Source organism: Ictidomys tridecemlineatus, chromosome 6 (assembly GCF_052094955.1).
Source record: "Ictidomys tridecemlineatus isolate mIctTri1 chromosome 6, mIctTri1.hap1, whole genome shotgun sequence".
Lineage (NCBI taxonomy): Eukaryota > Metazoa > Chordata > Mammalia > Rodentia > Sciuridae > Ictidomys > Ictidomys tridecemlineatus.
The window spans coordinates 91,265,655-91,286,383 of NC_135482.1; the positions used below are offsets into that span (position 1 = coordinate 91,265,655).

Sequence of the window (20,729 nt, forward strand, 5' to 3'; positions counted from 1 at the left end):
GTTTTAGAAAAATTGGATAAATTTGTGGAATGTATATGTCAAATACCATTGTGGTACTGTGACATTTCTTGGGTGTGGTAATGGTACTGTGGTTTTTGTGGAGACTATGCTGTTCATACAAGAAATATGTCTAAATATAAAGAAGTGAAGTATCATGATATTTGCCATTTACTTTCAAATTGTTTAGGAAAAAAATTGTTTTTGAAAGCTAAAGCAAATGTGCTAAAATGTGAACAACAGGTGAATCTAGATGAATGGTATACAGAGGTTCTTTATTCCATTTTACAACTTTTCCATAGTTTTGAAATTTTATAAACAGTTGGGAAAACAAAACCATTCATTAAATTCTTTATTTCATATCACTATTTCCACAGTATTGAAATATGGACTTCGCACACAATCAATTTTTTATAGATTCATAATATGAAATGTTGATGAATGTTGAAAATTATAACAATCAGAACTTAAAAGGATCACAAAAAACTTAAAAATTATTGTGAAGTGTCTACAGCAAATATAAAGCAAGAATAAAAGGATATTAGCAGTGCTAATCTTTAAATGGGTTTTTCCCCATTCCTACTTTCTCTGCTCCCTTCCCACTTACAGCCTCAGAAAATATTCATTATATACTGGAAGTATAGAATTCTTAAAAACCAACTGCATGGGAAGTACTCGATTTTCTTTACAGGTAAAATCCAGTCTTCAGCAACCTGTAGGCCATTGAAAGAGTAACTCCATATCCAACAAAAAAAGCCAAAGCTCTATTTGGTTGGGGAAGGGGTGTCAAATACGCAATTGTGTGGTAGATCCGTGCTCCAACAAAGAGCCTGAAGTGCAGGAGAGCAGTAGAAAGGTCTGGACCACTCAAGGAATATAGCAGCCCGATTCCAACAAATGGAACAATATTTTCAAGGTCATTCAGGTGCGCTCTGTGGGGAAAAAAAATGACTCTTAAAATTTCAAAATCAGCAGCAACATATTCATTCTTCCCACCCTCCAAAGATTAAATGTAGATGTTAATGGATCTTTAAACTGCAAAGTAAAAGCCTTTCTCTCAAACTGCTTTGCTTCCTCACTCACTGGACTTTCATTGTTATATCATCTCATTAATTTTTTTTTAATTTTAGTGTATCTCTTTTTTATTGGTTGCTCAAAACATTACAATGATCTTGACATATCATATCTCATACATTTGATTCAAGTGGGGTATGAATTCTTATTTTTACCAAGTGTACAGATTGCAGGATCACATTGGTTATACATCCACGTTTATACATACTGCCATACTAGTGTCTGTTGAAGTCATTTTATAGTTTTGGGAATATAAAAATTGCATCTAGGAAAATTCACTTCATTTTTATAAATATGAAATATACATATATATATTTTTGCAATTCAAGATTCCTCCTACAAAAAACTCTCTTCACAAAGGAAAAAAAAAAAACCTTTTGGGGTATAATCTTTCCTAAGAGACTTCCTTTAATTTTTCTAGTCTTTAAAATGGTGAATGAGAAAATGCTTGCCCATTTACCCAAACCACTAGATTACAAACTTAATAGCAATAGCAACTGAACAGCAAAGACTCATCTCTTCAAATACAAATAGCACAACACATAAATAGCCTCTTGAAGATGGCCAAAACTTTAGCTACTCATATCTTTAAACCACAAAAGGAATAAGTTAATAAGCTTGCAGTATAAGACGGAATATACACAAAAGATGATAAGAAGTCAGGTGTGGTGGTGCACCCCTGTGACCCCAGAAACTTGGGAAGCTGAAGCAGGAAGATCTCCAGTATAAGGCCAGCCTCAGCTACTTAGCAAGACCCTGTCTAAAAACTAAAAATATAGAAGGGGCTAGGAATATAAATCAGTGATAGAGCACAATCTGCAGTCCTAAAACTTTAAAATGTTTTAAAAAGATAAAAGAGACTTCCTAACTTTTATCTTTATATCACCACTAGAAGAAAACAAAAAGTATAGTTTAGCCATAAGGCACCATGGGCTTTCCTGGCTAGAATTTTTAATAAAAGGCACATCTATTACTGACTCGACATTCTTTTTTTTTTTTTTTGACTTGACATTCTTAAAAGTTCATAATCTTGAAATCTGATGCCCCCTTTTAAGCCTACAGAATGACAAACTGCTTTAGTTCCTTTTTGAAAATATTTATTTTTTAGTTGTAGTTGGACACAATACCTTTATTTAATTTATTTATTTGTATATGGTGCTGAGGATCAAACCCAGGGCCTTGCCTGTGCTAGGCGAGAGCTCTACTGCTAAGTCACAGCCCCAGCCACCAAAACTGCTTTAGTTTCTAAACTAGGACTAGAGATTTTGATAGAGTTTGTCAGCTATTGATACATATACCAAAGTAAAAAAAAAAAACATTTCTTTTATAAGGCTCTTCTACTTTGGCATGAAAGATAATTATTTACAGGTTGCTGGCGCACATCTGTAATCCCAGCAGCTCGGGAGGCTGAGGCAGGAGGATGGCAAGTTCAAAGCCAGCCTCAGCAAAAGCAAGGCGCTAAGCAACTCAGTGAGACCCTGTCTCTAAGTAAAATACAAAATAAGGCTGGGGATGTGGCTCAGTAGTGGGGTACCCCTGAGTTCAATCCCCAGTATGCCCCACCGCCCCCCAAAAGATAATTCTTCCATGTTGCCTGCTCAGTGGTCATGGCTCTCCTTCCCTCCCTTCCCTTCTGTCTTCCTGAAGAGTCTCCAGGCTGCCTGACAAAGACAAGGACAGCCTACAAGGATGAAGAAGGCACACCTGGGAAAAGGCTGAAATAAAGAACCGCCTGCCCCTGAGTAAAAGCAAAGGCAGAATGAAGTGGCTTTGTCCCCTCTGGTTCCCGGAACAGTGCCAGGACCACTGAGAATCAGGCAGGAGTGGGAAGGAAGGACAGAACTCCGTGCGGAAGGGCCCGCCTCGCCCGTCCACCAGTGCCATTTGTTTTGTTCCTCGGAATTCTCCTGCCAGACCAAGACGCCTTCACTTCCAGTCTCGGGCATGTCACGATTTTCCTTCATGATGGTGTGACAGAAATTCCAACGTTGGGGAAGAAATGACAAAAGGGACACCCTTGGAAAACCATGTCTACTCCTAAGCCTCTATTAGATGGCTGTCAAATAGAACACAACGTTAAAGCAAAGAAGAAAGTCACAGGCAACAGGGGGAATATGGAAGAAGAAGGAGAAAGTCAAGGACCGGGTCCTCTTGGCCTTATTGAGCCCTCCAACTTTTTCCTTCTCTCATTTCTCCTTTTCCATTCTTTTTCTCTTACATCAGTCCTCGAAAAGCTTTTCTAAATAACACTCCTCATTGTCCTAGGAAGGCCCAATACCCACAGCCGGGTAAGTATACACCTGGTGCCAACCTGCCTGGGTATACACTTACTGACACCCCTATGTAGCTCACCCCACCCTTCTCCTCGTCCTTTCTTTTGTCCTTCCCACAGTGGCAGCCTTCTCCATCTAGCCTTCTTTACAGACAGCAGCTAGAACCTGTTACCAGGTAAACAGCAGTTTGCCCAAGCAGCCATTCTTACCCGGGTCTACTGTCCACGGCCCCATGAGTCCATGTTCTCAGTTTTCCTTCTCTTTGGACAGATGCCCCTTGGCACACACCTGCCCTGTGATGGACAACCACCAGCTCTGTGCTCAAGAGACCATGGTCACGCATTCCCTCAGATCAGAATAACTTGGATCATGGCATCTACCTGACCTGGACTAGAGTTGCTACATGCATTTAACAACTGTCAAAGGTCGGCCAACTACAAAAGGAGCTGTAACCATACTTCCTGCCTACCCCGTCTTCAGTCTTCACCAAACCTCTCAGTCTTAGCATACAGCAGTATGTCCAAATTCCCACAAAGAAATTTCCTCAAATTGTTCTAAATCATATTTTTCAGGTTACTCCTTCATAAAATATTCCTAAGTCCATAATATTCTCTATTATTGACATGTTGATCTTATTTTCATGGGGAACATTATAAACCTCTGAAGAGGAACACTAGCAGGAAACATAGTTTGGGGAAGGAAATGTTTTTAGTGTGTTTTTTTTTATTTTGTTTTGTGTTTGTTTGTTTGTGGTACTACAGGTTCAACCAGAATTGTTGAACCACTGAGCCACATCTCCATCCCTTTTTTAATTATTATTTTTTCTTTTGAAACAGGGCCTTGTTTAGCTACTAAGGTTGGCCTTGAACTTGTGATCCTCCTGTCTTGGCTTCCCACCATGCCTGGCCAGGAACCTAGTCTTAAAGCTCCTTGACAGGATCCCAAAAGAAGATATAGCAGTGATATATACACAAGGCTCTCTCAATTAATGCTTTGTTCATACACTGGGACCACATGAGGGATCACACAGTTCAACCTCCAGCTCACATTTTAATCTCTCTCTCTCTCTTTTTTTTAAGTATTGGGGATTGAATCCAGGGGCAATAAACCACTGTGCCACATCCCCAGTGCTTTTACTATATTTTATTTAGAGGAAGAGTCTCGCTAAATTGCAGAGACTGGCTTTCCTCCTGCCTCAGCCTCCAGAGCTATTGGGATTACAGGCATATGCCACCACGCCCAGCCCCACATTTCAATCTCTTGACAGAATCCCCAACAAGTATCACTGAGGATCCACTGAACCCTCCCAGTAAATAGGCATAACCTTTGAAGGTGGGATGGTAGTATGTCGTCAATGTCTCTGCTTTCCCTAAACCCAAGTTCTTTTGAATGACTAGTTATGTGTGCCCCATTTGCCTTTCAACTTTCACTTATCTTGTGGTAGTGAATGTACATGGTCTGGAATTCTTCCTAGAATAAGTGAAACAGTATTAAATAGATGATTTCCTAATCATCAGTGATTCTGTCTGCCTACAGCTCAAAACAACTGACTTTGAGCCACAAACCTTGATATTTCAACGTACCTTACTCTGTTTTTAACTAATTGATCTGTATGTGTATATATATATTTATTTTTTCAATATCACATTCCTTAAAGCTTACCTTTAACTTCATTTGTGCCCCTCGTGGGTCCCTAACATTGAAATATGCAGATATGCTAATAGTGTGGAATTTATAATTGTTTTATAATTGTGTAATGATGGAGAGAGGGGGAAAAATCTAGGTTAAATGGAAAAAGGAGATTCTTGAAACTCCTTCTCTGAAAATTATATCCAAAAGTGTACTGTTATTGGAAATTTTTTTTGAGAAAGCCAATAAATTCTGAAAAACTAGAACAGGCAACTAGCACCCTATTCTGCCAGATACCCTCCTCTTGCCACATTGTAAGGTCAGTGTCTGATCACCAGGGGGCGCAGTGCACACAGTTGCTGCACCTCAAGGACAACCCTTTTCAGAACCAGGTCAATTGCAACCCGACTGGAGATCAGCTTAGATTATGGATTTCACTTTCAGAGGTACAATCCTATGGGCACAGGGGTTGAGGATGAGAAGTAGGAAATGATAGTAGAAAAAAAAATCTAAATTCTCCCCAATAAAATACCTTTTATTGTTAAAACTTTCATATATGAAATTTGGATCTTCCTTTCAATCTTCCTAATACCACTGAGGGTCCTAGCACTTTCTGGTCCTGCTGTCAAAGGTGAACACCAAAAAGGATGATATATATTTTAAACCACTATGTCTAATGGCTTTGAGAAATCTTTAACAGTGAGTGGCACTCGCCTTTTCTAATTTTAATTCTTTTCCTTTGATATTGTTTGAGATCCTCACATTGATTGTGTCTTGAAACTATTTTGGATCCACACTCTCTACACAATCCATTTTCAAGATTGACTAATTGACTAACTCAGGAGCTGCTGAATTAACCAGTGTATAATTAAAAGAAACAGAAGTGAACATTTTGTCCTAAATCTGTAGCACAGGCTTTCTGTTAGGAGAGGGGGAAAAAAAAAAAAAAAAAAAAAACTTGCTTGATAAAAAGCTTGGAGATAAAACTGTTTTTGCATAAATAAAAAAGTGAATTTAATTTTAGTACAGGAAAGGCAAAAAAGTATATGGGGCCAGAGAAAATGCTGGATGCTACTTGGGGTACAAGAAGGTGTGGTGAAAATTCTCCCTGAGGATTCTGTAGGACACTGTCAGACACGAAACTCTTAATACACAATGCTTAGGTTGCCACACAGTAACCTCCTCTGTACTTCAATTTAGTTAAATCCACTTTTATACACATTTTTTTAAACTGATTTGTCAAGGGAATTGAGAGAAAGACGGAGGTTACGCCCAGTGTAACAAAATGCAGAATGCAGAAGCATGCACAAATGCATGAACCCAGAGCCTGAGTTAATCTTGAGGCCATATGCCATGCACCATGAGAGAATCTGCAGAAATCTTGAGATGGGCTTCAGACTTTCACCAGGAATCAAAAAAGGGATAATGCCAATATGATCTAGACACTTCAGCTGGTACTCATTTCTCTGAAGAGTGTCAACTTCCATATTTCAAACCTTATGCAAAAACACCTGTTTCTTCAACCCTTTATATGGGTTGAGTCTCGTCTCTGGAGAAAGATGACAAAACTGCAAGAATTCACTGTCTCCATTTTACCTTCTACCTGCCATTACTGCTATACAGAGCACAGTTATTAATCCCAACAAAGTCAGGTGTTTTACCTTATGTACATACATGACTATATAACCTGTGTGATTCTACATCATGTATAAGCAGAAGAATGAGAAATTATACTCCATCTATGTATGATGTGTCAAAGTGCATTCTACTGTCATGTTTAGCTAATTAGAATAAATAAAAAGTACATACAAAAGTGCAACTAAATTGGTAATATGTGCAATAACAGTTATATTCAGAGATGTTGAGATCTCTACTTTTCTGTAGTTATACTGAGTGGATGCCTTTTTTTTTCCTTTTCTCCAAGGCCCAAACAACTTCACTGAGCTCCTTGACCAAAATTCTTCGAGTAGGTAATTTCCAGAGACACTGGTTTACCTTCGTACACGTTCCACACTGTCATCTGTTCGAAGATACTTCTTGGCATTCTCTCCTTTGCCAAAGCTCTCACAGTCTTCTGGGTTGGCAAACACCTATTCCAAACGCCAAGGGGGGGAAAAAAAACTTATTGCAAACACCAAACAGCTTGAGGGTATTCTACCTAAGTTATCTGCATTTTAATGTCAGAAATGAAATGCAGGCCTCTAGGTTGGTCCCGAAGCAAAGAAATTTCAGAGCAATAAATCAGACAGGAGCATCCACAGTTCATTCACAGTTTAAACCTGAATCTTTATTAACAATACAAAATATTTTTTTAAATATTTATTTTTTAGTTGTAGTTGGACATAATACCTTTCTTTTTAATTATTTATATGTGGTGCTGAGGATCGAACCCAGGGCCTTGCATGTGCTAGGCAAGCGCTCTACCGCTGAGCCACAATCCCAACCCACAAATTATTTCTAAAAGCAGCATAAATGTGAACTTAAATAAAAACTAGAATATAAAAATAGTGAGAAGAAAGGAAAAAATAGAAAGAGGCATAAGTCTGAGTCAGCACTAATTATTATTATTACTATGGTGCCCTAGCATTTTTTTCACAATGATGATGTGGACACACCCTCCCTCGAGTATTTTAGCATTTCCAAGGAACCAGCTAGTCTGAAGGTAATACATTTAATTACCAAAGATGTTAGAAAAAAGGCAAGAAGCATAAGAAAGTGAGGGATGGGAAAGGTATTTTGTACTTTGATAGGATAGGTATGCTTCTTCTCTTGAGCCAGATAAAACCTTGGGTCAAATAATATTAAATTTAAGAAGCTGAATTGCTTCCTAGGAAGAACAAGTTAACATTTGAGGGCATGGCACGTGTTCATGTATCGCTTCCTCTGATTATTATGCTCTTTGAAATGATTTCCCCATCCCTTGAAACTTGAAAGATGCATTTTAAAAATATTTAAGTCTGTCCCAATGTTTAATAATTTATAATAAGGAAAAAAACTATAAAATTAGTTCTAATTTAAGCTTGAAAAACATCTCATAAATGTTATAACTTTTTCTTAATATGATAAGAGCTTTCATTCTAGATAAAAGTATGGAGGAGAACTGATAGGCAGGGTTGGGATACAGTATCAACAGCTCTTGCAGACAGGCCTGTTGGCCTTGTTCGTCACAGTATCCTCTAAATAAATGTCTGGCTAGGAGATGTTTGACATGTTCATTTTAAATAAAGAAATTAATATATTACAATGAAAGAGTATGAGATCTGGATTTAAACTATCTGAATATGAATCTCAGCCTTGTCCTCTACTGTTATGCCACTGTGGGGCCCCTCCTGCTATGGACTGAATGTGCCCTTACAAAATGTATATATTTGAGCCTAATCCCCAGTGTGAAGGTATCTGGAGGTGGAGACTTTTGAGAGGTGATTAGATCAGATGTGTGGAACCCTCATGGATGGGATTAGTGCCCTTATATAGAGACCCGGCAGAACTTGTTTCTTTCTTTCTCTATTCACCCCAAGTAAGGATGCAAGGAGAACATGGCCATGTGCACCTCAGGAATCCAGCCCTCACCAGGCACTGGATCTACTGACATCTTGATCTAGGACTTGCCAACCTCAGGAACTGTGTGGGACAAATATTTGCTATTTAAGCCATCCAGTCCAAGAGATCCTGTAGAGGCAGCTCAAGATGAATCTGACAGCTACTGACCTGAACCTCTGTGTCTTGCAGTTCCTCTATAACATGGGGGCCAACCTCAACTTCACCTGACTACGCTAACAATCACATAATGGCGCCTGCCACTCCACAAATTCAAATTCCCTCCTTCTTTTAAGACCAGGAGGATTTCCCTGCTTCTACTTTGTTTCCAGAGGACAATTGAAACCCTATCACAGAATTAAATATGTGGGAATGTTCTCCAGATATCAACCCCATATCTCCAACAGTGACAAGGAAACACCTCAGAGAGGGCCAGGACCTCCAGACAGGAGCAAGACTCTAGAGGACAAAACCTCAGGACAGGAACCTAAGAGAGAAACAGGGGGCTTCCAGAAAGAAGATGTTTAATAGGCACAGGGATAGCACCAATGAAAATTTTACACTTTGTCTAGCAGCCTCTCTGCTCCTCTCACTTGGTCCTAGGCCTGCTTGAACAGGGGATGTGTACTTCAAAATCTTTCTGTCACCTTGACCCTGCCTCTTGACTTTTTTTAAATTCACTCTTACAATGCTGGGTAGAAATACTACTAACTTAAGCCAGAAGTACACAAAATTCAATGGTTAGCATACTCCCGTCATAAGAGCCCACTCTGGGAAGAAGAAGAACTTGAATTCTTAGCCTTTTTTCTTTCTTTTATTCAATATTTTTCATCTCTCCCCACTCTCACCCCAAAAGTTATACTCTAAATCTATAACAGAACTGAAAACACTAGTCCAAAAAATGTCTTACCTTTCTCGTTAGTCTATAGAATGCAGTTGCAGGACTCATAAGCATCATTTTTGAAAGAATAATCGTTGTATAGGAGGCAAAAGCCATGAATACTTCATTTTCCAGTAGCTGGGTGAGATCAGCCATTTTTCAATTTTGCTCTGGAATTTTCAAAAGATTTCAGACAAGAAGGAAAAAAACAGACATAAATAGGCAAAATAACTTCATGATCACTAGGTGTACTTTCAGCATTGACCACATTGTTCTTAAAAATATCTGGGAGCCATTTAAAAAAAAACTGATCATTAAGTTTCAAATTTTTCAATATAAACAGTAGTATATTTTCTCTAGTTCTATGTCATTAAGCCTAAAGATTAAAGATACTAAATAAAAATTTGTGGGTATTACAAGCAAAAACAAATAGCCAGAATGCTCTAAAAATGGACCACAACCATATATTTGCATCAAGATGGACCACAGATTGAATGCAAAAGACCAAAGGCCATGGACTGATCTCTTTGGAAACACCCAACCATATACACAGCAGTACCACTGATATTGTATTGGGATGCCTAAGTTCTAAAAGTATGTCCTGCTTTAGAAAACCCACCTTACTCCTCTGTGTCATTTCAGGAGTGTTCAAGATCTTAGGTGCCATGATTTGAATTCCAGGCCCATGATGTGTCTATTAACCTTGCTTGAGGAATTTAGCCTCTCTGAGGATAAATGTCTTCATTTATAAGACAGGAATAGTAATAGCTCCTAACATTGACTTGTTGCAAGATTTAATTAAGAAAACATGCAGAAAAAAACTTAGCACAGCAGCTGGCCCATAGAAAACCCTCGATAAAGTTTATGAGATCCTTAACCTAGCATCATTTTGATCATCATGATCATGGTCATCATTAACACCCACACAGGTGAAGAAAGAGAAGCAAGACAACAGAGGCATCCAAATAATAGGCTTGCAAACACACACTTAGGAAATGGCATGCATGGTACTTTAAAAGAAAGAAGGATGAGCTTTCTATGTCTCTTCAGGTCATTTCACCTTCCATATTTACAGCATCTAAATGCTGTCAAGGATAAAGTGAATGAAACGGAGAGTGAACTGGAACTATAATTGGGTCAGGAGGAAAGGTGAGGCACAATAGTGATACTGAAGTCAAAGTGGATAGGAATTTAGGATAATGCTTAAATTTAAATCACAGCCTTATCTTGTGGTCATTCCTTGTAACGTCCTCTTGTTTCGTCATGAGCTCTGCTATCTGCTTCTATCTCTTCCATATAAACACCTATCTTTTCTCCTAACCGACTTAGACCCTATATAATTTGTTTAGACTGCAGTGCTCTCTTCTCAATGATGTCCTTTCCTGCCCTTAAATCTCAAACCTTGTTAGACTGACATCTATCCAATTCTGATCATTCTATCCATTTACAAATAATCTACAAATCCACATATGTATTTCTATATTTTGTTACTGGTCATGTAGTTGTTCATGAGTTGCTGTTGAATTGTGATATAAATCACATCCATAAACATACATTTTTAATTTCCCAAGAATGTGCTATGTGTCCAATTATACCACATACTCTAGGTGCAGTACCTTACAAAATCTTTTTAACTATAATACTGTAACCCTCATAAATACATCCATTTCACGCATAAAGAAAATGGGAATTAGGGATATTAAGCAGCCAAGAAAAACAAACCCAGGTCTCTGACCTGACATCCTATATGCTAACACATTGCACCAACTCCTTCAAGAGACCTGCTTAATTTAGCTTTTGGTTGCTTAATTCTGTTTAATTCTGATTCAACCAAAATTGGATTCCCACTGTGGCTGGCACAGCTAGGTACCCCTTGCATATGTTTTTTGCTTTCTTCTTCCTGTTATGCTATGTAGGAGGTATTATCATTCCCATTTTGCAGTTATAGAAACCAAAGCTTCCTATGTATATTATGATTTTTATTTCCTTAGACTAAAAATGTACTCCGTAAATTTAGGCAAACAGAATCTACATACAGCCAGGCACACACCTATAATCCCAGTAAGTAAAGAGACTAAGGCAGGAGGATCACAAGTTCAAGGCCATCCTGGGCAACTTAGTGAGTTCCTAAGCAAATTAGTGAGATTCTGTCTCAAAATTTTAAAAAATGTTTAAAAAAGGGGGGGGGGGGTGATGCTAGAAATATAGCTCAGTAGATGAAATTCCCAGTACAGAAAAAAGAGAAAGAGGGAAAGAGAGATTGATTACATACAGTTGTCCCTCAGTGTCCTGTGGTTCCAGAATCCCGGAACAACCCACTGTAGAAACCCAAATCTGTGGTGCTCAAGTGCCCAATATAAAATGGGCTCGTATCTGCATATAACCTGTGTACATTCTCCCACACTCCCTCCCTTAATTTAAATCATCTCTAGATGGCTTGTAATGCCTAACACAAAGTAAACACTAGGCAAACAGCAGTTATACCATATTATCTAGGGAAAAGTTACAAGGAACAAAGACTGTACGTGTTTAATACGGACACGATTTTTTTCCCCTAATAATTTCAATCCGCAGTTGTCTAGAACCTACAGGTATGAAGGATCAAAGGTAATCTAGATATTAAAAAAGAAAAAACAAATCCCACATGATAGTAAATTAATCCACCTCTATGAGTTTATAGTCTTGAAAGCACAGTATGTTAGGTTAGTTCTCAGTGCCCAATAATACTTCTTAAAACATGTAAAATACGTGTTCTAGTATGGGAGGGGTGGGGATCAAAGATCCTTCAGGGCTCCTGTAAAGTTAATTTGCCTAATAAAGGATCCCTAAGGCCTATGCCTCTGGACCGAGATCTGAAGAAATACAGCAGGGACCTTAACTATTTAAAAATTAGGAAGTTCAAGTAGGAAATGTTGCCACTTAATAATTTTTAAACAGTCTCTGCTGTTTTCCCCATAATGCAATGTATTCAGGGATGGAACAGAAGCCCAAGAAACTTCTTTTCTCCGTAGTAAAATTCAGCATTAAAAGAGCAGAGGAAAAAGTGGAGTCCTTCTGGAACCCTTAGCAGGAGAAATACACAAAAGATGTCAACCGCTGGGGCAGAGGAAATGGGAAGTCTTTTCTTCACATGTGAGCCACACACAGAAAGCACACCTCACACAGTAAGCATTTCTCAATTACCAAGAATGCAGTAGAGCTCCTTCCAGCCTGAATCTGTGGGAGATGGGCCAACATGGAGCCTGTGATACCACACTGTACGGCTTCATGAACTAACTTTCCCACACAATACCTTCCACATCCCAGGTACTAATAAAGGCAAGAACATTAAGCAATTAGAGTCACTGAATGCATGGATTACAGGGATGCTGGTCTAGACTTGGTTTTAATTTTTTTTTTTTTTCCAAAGCCAATTTGTTAACAACTTGTCAGGAGCCAGTGGCCCAAACTGTCATGGCTAGGCACTGCAGTGAAAACTAAATTATGAAAGCTTTCTCCCAAGAACAGTCTCCAAGAGGGCAGAGAGGAGTAAAGTAGGGGGGAAAAACTAAGAGGGTAAAGTGTAGCCAAGTTTGCAGTGGTGCATGCCTATAATCCCAGCTACTCAGGAGGCTGAGGAAAGAAGATGGCAAGTTTGAGGCCAGTGTGGAAAATTTAGTAAGATCCTGTCTCAAAATAAAAATAGTTGTGGGAATGTAGCTCAGTGATAGCACACCCATAGATTCAATCCCTGGCCCAAAAAAGGGGGCAGGGGTAAAGAGTTAGGTGATTTGAAAACTCTCACACACACAACAGGTGGCATGAAGAAAAAAGATAACTATGTGGTCATCCTGCTGTTTACCAGTTCTAGAATTTTCTGAAGGGATTATGACGGCTACAGATTCAGCCTCCCATGAGTTTCATGCAAAAGAGGTCTCAAAAATAATCTAGAAAAGCAAGCAGGGAAAAAAACGGAACAAATTATATAAAATAAATGGTTACAAATGATGAATCGTACTGTACAGTGGTTTACTTGTTTTATTATACATTCATTGGCTGGCATCACAGTGAATATCTGCCCAGAAACCAGCTCCCAGGCCCCTGGTGTGGAGGTGAATGTTCTTTAAGAGGCCAAGGCATCAGATGATACACACATACAAACTCTAGAGGTAAAGTGGAGTCCTGGCAGATCTCAACATTGCCACTTATTACTTGCAAGTTAACTTTTCTAGGGCCTACTCACCTTTCCTGAAAAAAACAAGGTAAATGATAAATAAACCTTGTAAGGTTCTTAAGAATACTGCTTTTAGTGAAAAGTGTCTTCAAAAGCACTGAGACCTGGCTAAGGGCTATAAGAGTGTTCGCTAAATAAAGAAGCTCCTACTTTGACACTGTTCTAGGCACTGAGGATACAATTTGTTTCTAAAAAGCTGTGGCATACTTTTTATTTCACTTGATCTCAAAAATCCTAAAAGAGTGAATAATATTTTCTACCTTTGATACATAAAACTGAGGGCCAGAGGCATTAAATGAGTACCCAGACCCAAATTCATAGAGAAGGGAACCAATATCAGGGCCCAGTTTCCTCAACCATATAATTCATGGGCTCTCTACCATCTAAGCTAAGAATGCTAGAATGTTCTGGTTTTCTGGAGGCTGTTTTCCCAGTCAATCACATTCCCATTTGGTTTTTCTTTCCCCCAGTATCTATCGCAGAACCCTTTTCAAACTCTTAAGTTGAAGAACATTCCCTTTCCTTTAATAGGCTCTTGGCCAAAAAGAGCAAAGTTCTTTTCTTCGCAGGATTACTTGGCTTCTCTAAATCAACATTGTGTAACACAGAAAATATGGGCACAGAGCCACCAGACCATGACTCTTCAATTTTGTACTTTCTGAAACTAACAAACACAACAGGTAAAACAAGGAAAAAAGATAAGTAAGTGGCTATGCTGCTGTATATCAGTTCTAGAATTTTCAGAAGGAACTGTGGTGGCTGCAGACTGAGCCTCCTATGAGGTCTCAGGCAAAGGAAGTCTCAGAGGCCAAATACTGATCATTTGGGGGGGGTGGGGAAGGAGAGAGGGGAGAATATGGTGGAGTAAAGCATTCTTAGAGGACAGTGCTGATTTCCCTTTCCAGTCTCAAGGATTAATAAGCTCTACTCCAAAATAAATCCTTAGAAAAATCTCACTTGTCTGCACAGAGAGTCATATTCAAATATGGATCAATTTATCATGTTTTAAAATATGAATAAGATGGACAGAGCATATAAGTCCTTTTTATATATAAACTTATTTTAAAACAACAAAGTGCAATACCACCTTAACTCCCAGAAGAGCATGCAAAAAAGGTGGGTCCAGCTGGGGGTTCACAGTGGACCAGGGCCTGGGAACTCTATTAGACTGTCAGCTGTTCCTACAAATTGATCAACACCCCCATGGTACTCACGAACAGAGAAAGCAGGATGAGGAAAATCTGGGGAAATGATCAGACTGCAAAGAGGCCCTGTGACTAATAATGGAAAGCAGAGACACTAGAAGGCTTGTATGCACCTTCTCTCCACCTCCCCAGGCCAGGGTTAGCAGTATGTTAGGCCTTATGGAAAAAAATCCTTTTTTTTTTTTTTTTTTTTTTTTACTTCTTGGACTAATGGCTTCTTCCTTCGGATTTTGGGTGGGGTAGAGGGGATGCACACATTAGAATCTGCCAAGGGGGTTTCACCCTCAGCTGTCCAGTCACCTGACTCTAATAACATCACAAAACAATACAACACTCTCATTCAAGTCCTCTTGCATTATCTAACATCATTACCATCGCTATTATTTTTAAAATTTACAGATGTTTCTCTTGCCTATCAAAGTGAATAGAGAAGTACAAATTCTGTCCCTCTTTAGGTAGGTACCAAGGCCTTTCGTCCAATCAGAGCCGGCACAGGATTTTATACCGCAGAGTTGAAGTTTCTCAACAGCGATTTCCTGTGTTGCTACAGCTTGCAAGTACTCACAACTCTCCCAAAGATCACGGGACCCTTTCCAAGGAAATACTACTTTGGCTTGGAAATTTTTTAAAAAGTGAGGAAATCATCCCTTAAACATGAAAGATTCATCCTCCCAAGTTTCACTCTCGGAGTTTGAGAAAGTGTAAAAACTTAACCAACTTAGGAACTACAGAAACGCCATTCCCTTTCAGAAGTGATCCGACTGCAAAAGGGACGGCTGCAGGGAGTTCAGCAGAGCAAAGAACTTTCCGGCTGGCAGAGACCCCGCCAACTCCCGCTCCCCTTCCGCGGCCACCCTGCCGGCGCCCTCCCGCAGCATCCCCTCCCGGCACGTACAGCGAGTCCGCGAAGGTGGAGGTCTGCAAGGCTCTGCAGGCGACAGGGCGCCGGGCACTGCGCGGAGGAGCGCGCGAGGGCGGGACGCAAGCGCCGCCCCCTCTCTGGCTAATTTCCTATGAATTAATTAGCTCCTGGCCTTAGAGCCCGGCCTTGCCAAACCCCGCCCCCAAGTCGCCTGACGCCTCTCTCCCCACAAAACCACGGATCCGCCCGTTCAGTTCTTTGAACCTTTACGTTTGGCACCAGTGGAAGCTCTACTTTCCCCTTTGCGGTGCGGAGGGGCCATCGGGGATGGGGAAGGAACTTACTATCTCACACCCTTCACGACTGGGGGAGGGGAGGGACAGGGAGCCTGTCCATTTTTATTTTGCTGAAAACAACTTAAAAGATCTTCATGTTGGATTTTTGAAAGCTTTAAAAAAAAAACTTTACAGAAAATTAAAATCTTGGGGGCGGATGAAGCTGATAAGAAGTCAAATTTTCTTCTCTTGAACTTCATCTTCCCTGCACCTGTGGCAAGACTTCCTTAAAAGGCTAGCCCCAGAAGAAAGTATCTTTAGTGAAGACCACTAGCAGCATTCCAAGTCACCAAACCACTTGTTTTGTCACTGTGTCCCCCACCTTCAGGGTCCAAAGTAGAATGGGAGGAGATGATACTGGACCGGTTCATTACACCATCACCTTGGTGTGTTTTGTAAAATGTAAATGTCCTTGTAAAGGACATTTAGGGAAGTATTTTAGGAAGGCATGAATACTATCAAAAATGAGATTAGGGATATTCTAACCTATCTCTCCACAATCCCCTCAATAACATTTATGGATTTGTCTTCCATGAGTTTATCTGAAGAGTTTTGAGGATTTATGTTTTGCATCTATATTGTTCTTCTCACAGTGATACATTTCACATGCTCACCACATATTGCTGTGTGTACTTCTTTTTTTTACCCCTTTTATTTTTAGAAATACCTCCAGGACTAAGTTTCTAGGATTTAATGAGCAAATCCATGTTCTACCAAAAAAGGAATTCAGAACTACCAGTTTACTGTAGAAAACAGAAATTAATCACAGGCAGTCCTGAGAACTATTTCTATGGAAGCAGAATAAGTAGGAGCACTTTAGCATCAGAAGACCCAAGTGCTTCATTTTTATGTCTGTACCTTTTGAAAACTATATTTATTCACCTACCTCTGTTAAGTACTCTAGAATCTAGCCATAACTAATTGGAAAGGACAAAATTCTCTCCAAGAGTTTAGTATTACAACTATTTCTTGAAAAAACTTCTCATTTATTATGAGGTGAACAGCCCAAATCCTATGGGTAAGATTATAGGAAAAGGTACAAGAGAGCTATTACTTAAATAACATTATTGGCAGAATGGCATTTGAACAGTTTTAGCATATTTTTGAAAAGAAAAGAACACCTGATTCATCCTAATAATCTAATTGTAAAGTGTTCAAACTATTAACTAATCAATTCGTAAATACTGAGTTCCTACTGCTATCAGTTTTAACAGTTATTGGCTGTGTGTGAGCACACGCGCGTGTGTGTCAATCACTTGGCTTTGGTATAATATCAGCACTTGACTAATTAATTCAATAAACATTCATTAGGTGATTGCAAGCTATTTGGTTTGATGCCAGAAATCTAAAACTAAGATCAATAACATCAAATAATTGTCCTCACAGAATTTATAATATAGCAAAAACAAAGGCAAAAAAAAAAAACTAGCAAGTTGTCATTAAATTTGTGGAGGAAAGTATCTCAATTTAGAAATAAGAATGACAACTTAGCAGCAAGCAGTAACAGGGAAAAGGCTGGGAAGGAATAGACACTTTGTATTCATCTTCATTTAATCCTCTTGGATGAGTGAGAGAGGAAAGGACTATTACTCAACTTGTTTCAGTTGAATACTCAGTTTGAGTAACAGGAAGCGTTTGCATTACCAATACTTCTTTTTATCATATTTTAACCCAAGAATAAAATCTTTCAGAGAAATTCAATCCAAGCGACAAGACAATTCCCTAATAAATATTTTTTAAAAAAAAAAAAAAGAGTTTTAAAGGTCATGGGTGTGGGGTGGGGGAGAGCAAAGGTCATTCAGCCAAAAGTAGCTGCCACAATAGAGAAAAGGAAGCTGCCTGTTGGAGAGATTGAATCAGAAATATCTGGAAGAACAAAGCATTAGAAGGCCATTAGTTCCTACCCTTTAAAGCAGACAAAGAAGAAATATCAGACAGGATTGCCACCAGCATATAACAGGCACCTAGACTCTTCACTTTTGCCTGCAACTGTCCAACGGAGGGCTAAAGCAGAATTAAAGATTTGGGATCTCTGCCTGTTTTGCATCTGTCTTCTTGCTCAAGTCACCTTGGATTCCAGGAACAATGTGATCTGAAAAATATCTTATGATTTGTGGATGTTAACTCCCCTCCCACACACCTGGCAACACCACAGCTTTCCTACCCAAGGCCTCACCTGGCAAATCCTGAGATAATGATTAGACCACACCAGATCAAGATCACCTGCTTTGGCAGCTGTGAATAGCCTCCAACAGTGCAAACTCTCCAACCCTGCCCTTATTCCCCTTTCTATAAAACTTCGGGGTCATTGTCAGCCCCCGGAAGGCAGGGCTAAGAACACGGGTCCCCTTGTCTTCCCAGGGAACCTGCACTGATCAAATTTCTTTTCATGTCTTTATTTATTTTTTTATTTCTATAGTCTTTTATTTGTTTGTTTATTCATTCTTCTGGTTATGATACAACACCAGGATACACTTTGACATAATCAAAAAAGCTTGGAACTAACCTACTTGTATTCAGTCCCCAACATTTCACCAGCCCCCACCCCCTCATTCTCTCCCTTCCCCTTCCTCCCCTGCTAATCCCTGATCCCTCTTCAATCCATTTACAGTTCCCTTTTTTTAAAATTAGTGTCTTATGGATGTACGCAATGCCAGGACCCACAATATCACATCCATGCACACAAATACAAAAGTCCACTCACATTCATTCCACTGTTCTTCCCTTTCTGTGTCTCTTTTTCTTCCTTTTCAATCCCCTTTCTCTATTGATCTTTCTGCTATTTTGAAGTAATTCCCTCTCCCCTCTTTTTTCTTTCCTTTTTAAAAAATTCTTCTTCCCTCCCCCCCCCCCCCCGCCATGCTTATTTTGGATTAGCCTCCACATATCAGAGAAAATATTTGATCTTTGATTCTTTGGTGACTGGCTTGTTTCACTTAGTATGATAGTCTTCTGTTCCATCCATTTTCTGACAAATGCCATAATTTCATTCATCTTTATGGCTGAGTAATAATCCATTGTGTATATATTTTCTTTATCCATGCATCTGTTGAAAGGCATCCAGGTTGGTTCCACAGCTTAACTATTGTGAATTGTGCTGCTATAAACATAGAAGTGGCTGTGTCACTGTAATATGCTGATTTTAAATCTTTTCCATATATACCAAGGAGTGGGAGAGCTGGGTCATATGGTGGTTCCTAGTCTTTTGAAGAATAATCTCTATACTGATTTCCAGAGTGGTTGCACTAATTTGCAGTCCCACCAACAACTTTAATGCTTCACTATTACCTTTTGTATCTGGTGTTTGGGGTGAGTGGCCAGACCTAATTGAATGAATACCCAGAATCAGGCCTCTGGCCTAGGGCTCAGGAACAACCACTAGACTAGGCTTCCTGCAAACAGGTGGAAATCAGCAACCTATCACCACTTTCAATTGTTTCAAATTTTTGTTTTCCCCTATATCCACAGAATAAGTGCCCCCACAATCTAATGATGCAGATCCTTCTTAGAAATTTCTTAAGAAATACTTAAGAATATGTCTTGAGAATAAGGCTTAAGTTTAAGGGAAGCAAAAAAATGAAATAAAAATAAGCAATATTCTAAACATGCAAATATTATTTTAGAATTATAAATGCATATAAAATAGTTTATTGCTCCCAATAACTCTATAAGTGAATTCTTATTTTTCCTACTGTGGATATGAGATTCAGAGCAATGTGAAAGTTGTGTTAACTTCTGAAATAAAATCTGAACCTAACATCTGCAAGAGGCAAAAATATCCACAACAAAAGAGAACTAAACATGATAAAATTCTTAAAGGTAGTCAAGAGAGTATGGTAAGGGGATAAAGATAAACCAGTGAGTCAAAAGAACCCATGACAGTCCAGAAGTAGAACCACATTTAATTGGTCAATTGATTTTCAACAAAGGCTCCAAGGCAATTTAAAGGAGAAAGAAGAAAAACTTTCAACAATGAGCACTGGAACAAGAATAGCCATATGGAAAAAAATGAACTTTGACCCTTAGCTCACACCATACACAGAGACTAATTCAGGATGGATCATTGACTCAAAGATAATACTATACAACTTCTAAAAGAAAATATAGATTGTCTCCATGACCTGGGGATAGGCAGGGGTGTTTTAGACAGTACATGTCTATAAGCATTGTCTATAAAACAAAAACCTGATCTATTGGACTTTCTAAAAATTAAAATCTTCTTTTCATCAAAAGATATCATTAAAGAACTGAATAGGCAATCCACAAACCATGAGAAAATATTCTCAATATACTTATTTGAAAAAGAACTTATATGCAAAAAAATGACAATAAGAAACAAGAAATATACAATTAAAAGTAGAAAATATGGAAAATATTTGAACAGACACTTCACAAAGGAAGATAAATGGATGGTTTAAGTGCACATGAAAAGGTATTTAATGTCATTAGTCTTCAAAGATATGCAAATCAAAACCTGGAGCATTAGAAAGGGAAGAATTACAAAGACAGACAAAATCAAATATTGACAAAGGAGTAAAGCAAATGGAACTCTCATGTCATGGAACACCAAATAGAGAAATTGTATTATAGTTTTTTATAAAGATAAACATGGATCTGTCCTATAATCTGATAATTCTATTTCTAGATATTCACCCAAGACAAATGAAAACTTACAGCCTCAAAAAGGATAGCTCAAGAAGGATTTTTGACTGGGTGCAGTGGTG

The 20,729-nt window shown here is 38.9% G+C and overlaps 1 protein-coding gene across 1 annotated transcript; it reads right to left on the reverse strand.

The window, feature by feature from the left end:
• Window positions 1-253: 253 nt before the first annotated feature.
• Window positions 254-15,858, reverse strand: Mgst1 (microsomal glutathione S-transferase 1). The gene is made up of 4 exons (XM_005331872.5): window positions 15,704-15,858; window positions 9,421-9,560; window positions 6,969-7,063; window positions 254-929 (listed from the first exon to the last, which is right to left on the reverse strand). The coding sequence occupies exons 2-4, from the start codon at window positions 9,544-9,546 to the stop codon at window positions 683-685; spliced, it is 468 nt and encodes a 155-aa protein (XP_005331929.1). The 5' UTR covers window positions 9,547-9,560; window positions 15,704-15,858; the 3' UTR covers window positions 254-682.
• Window positions 15,859-20,729: the final 4,871 nt, after the last annotated feature.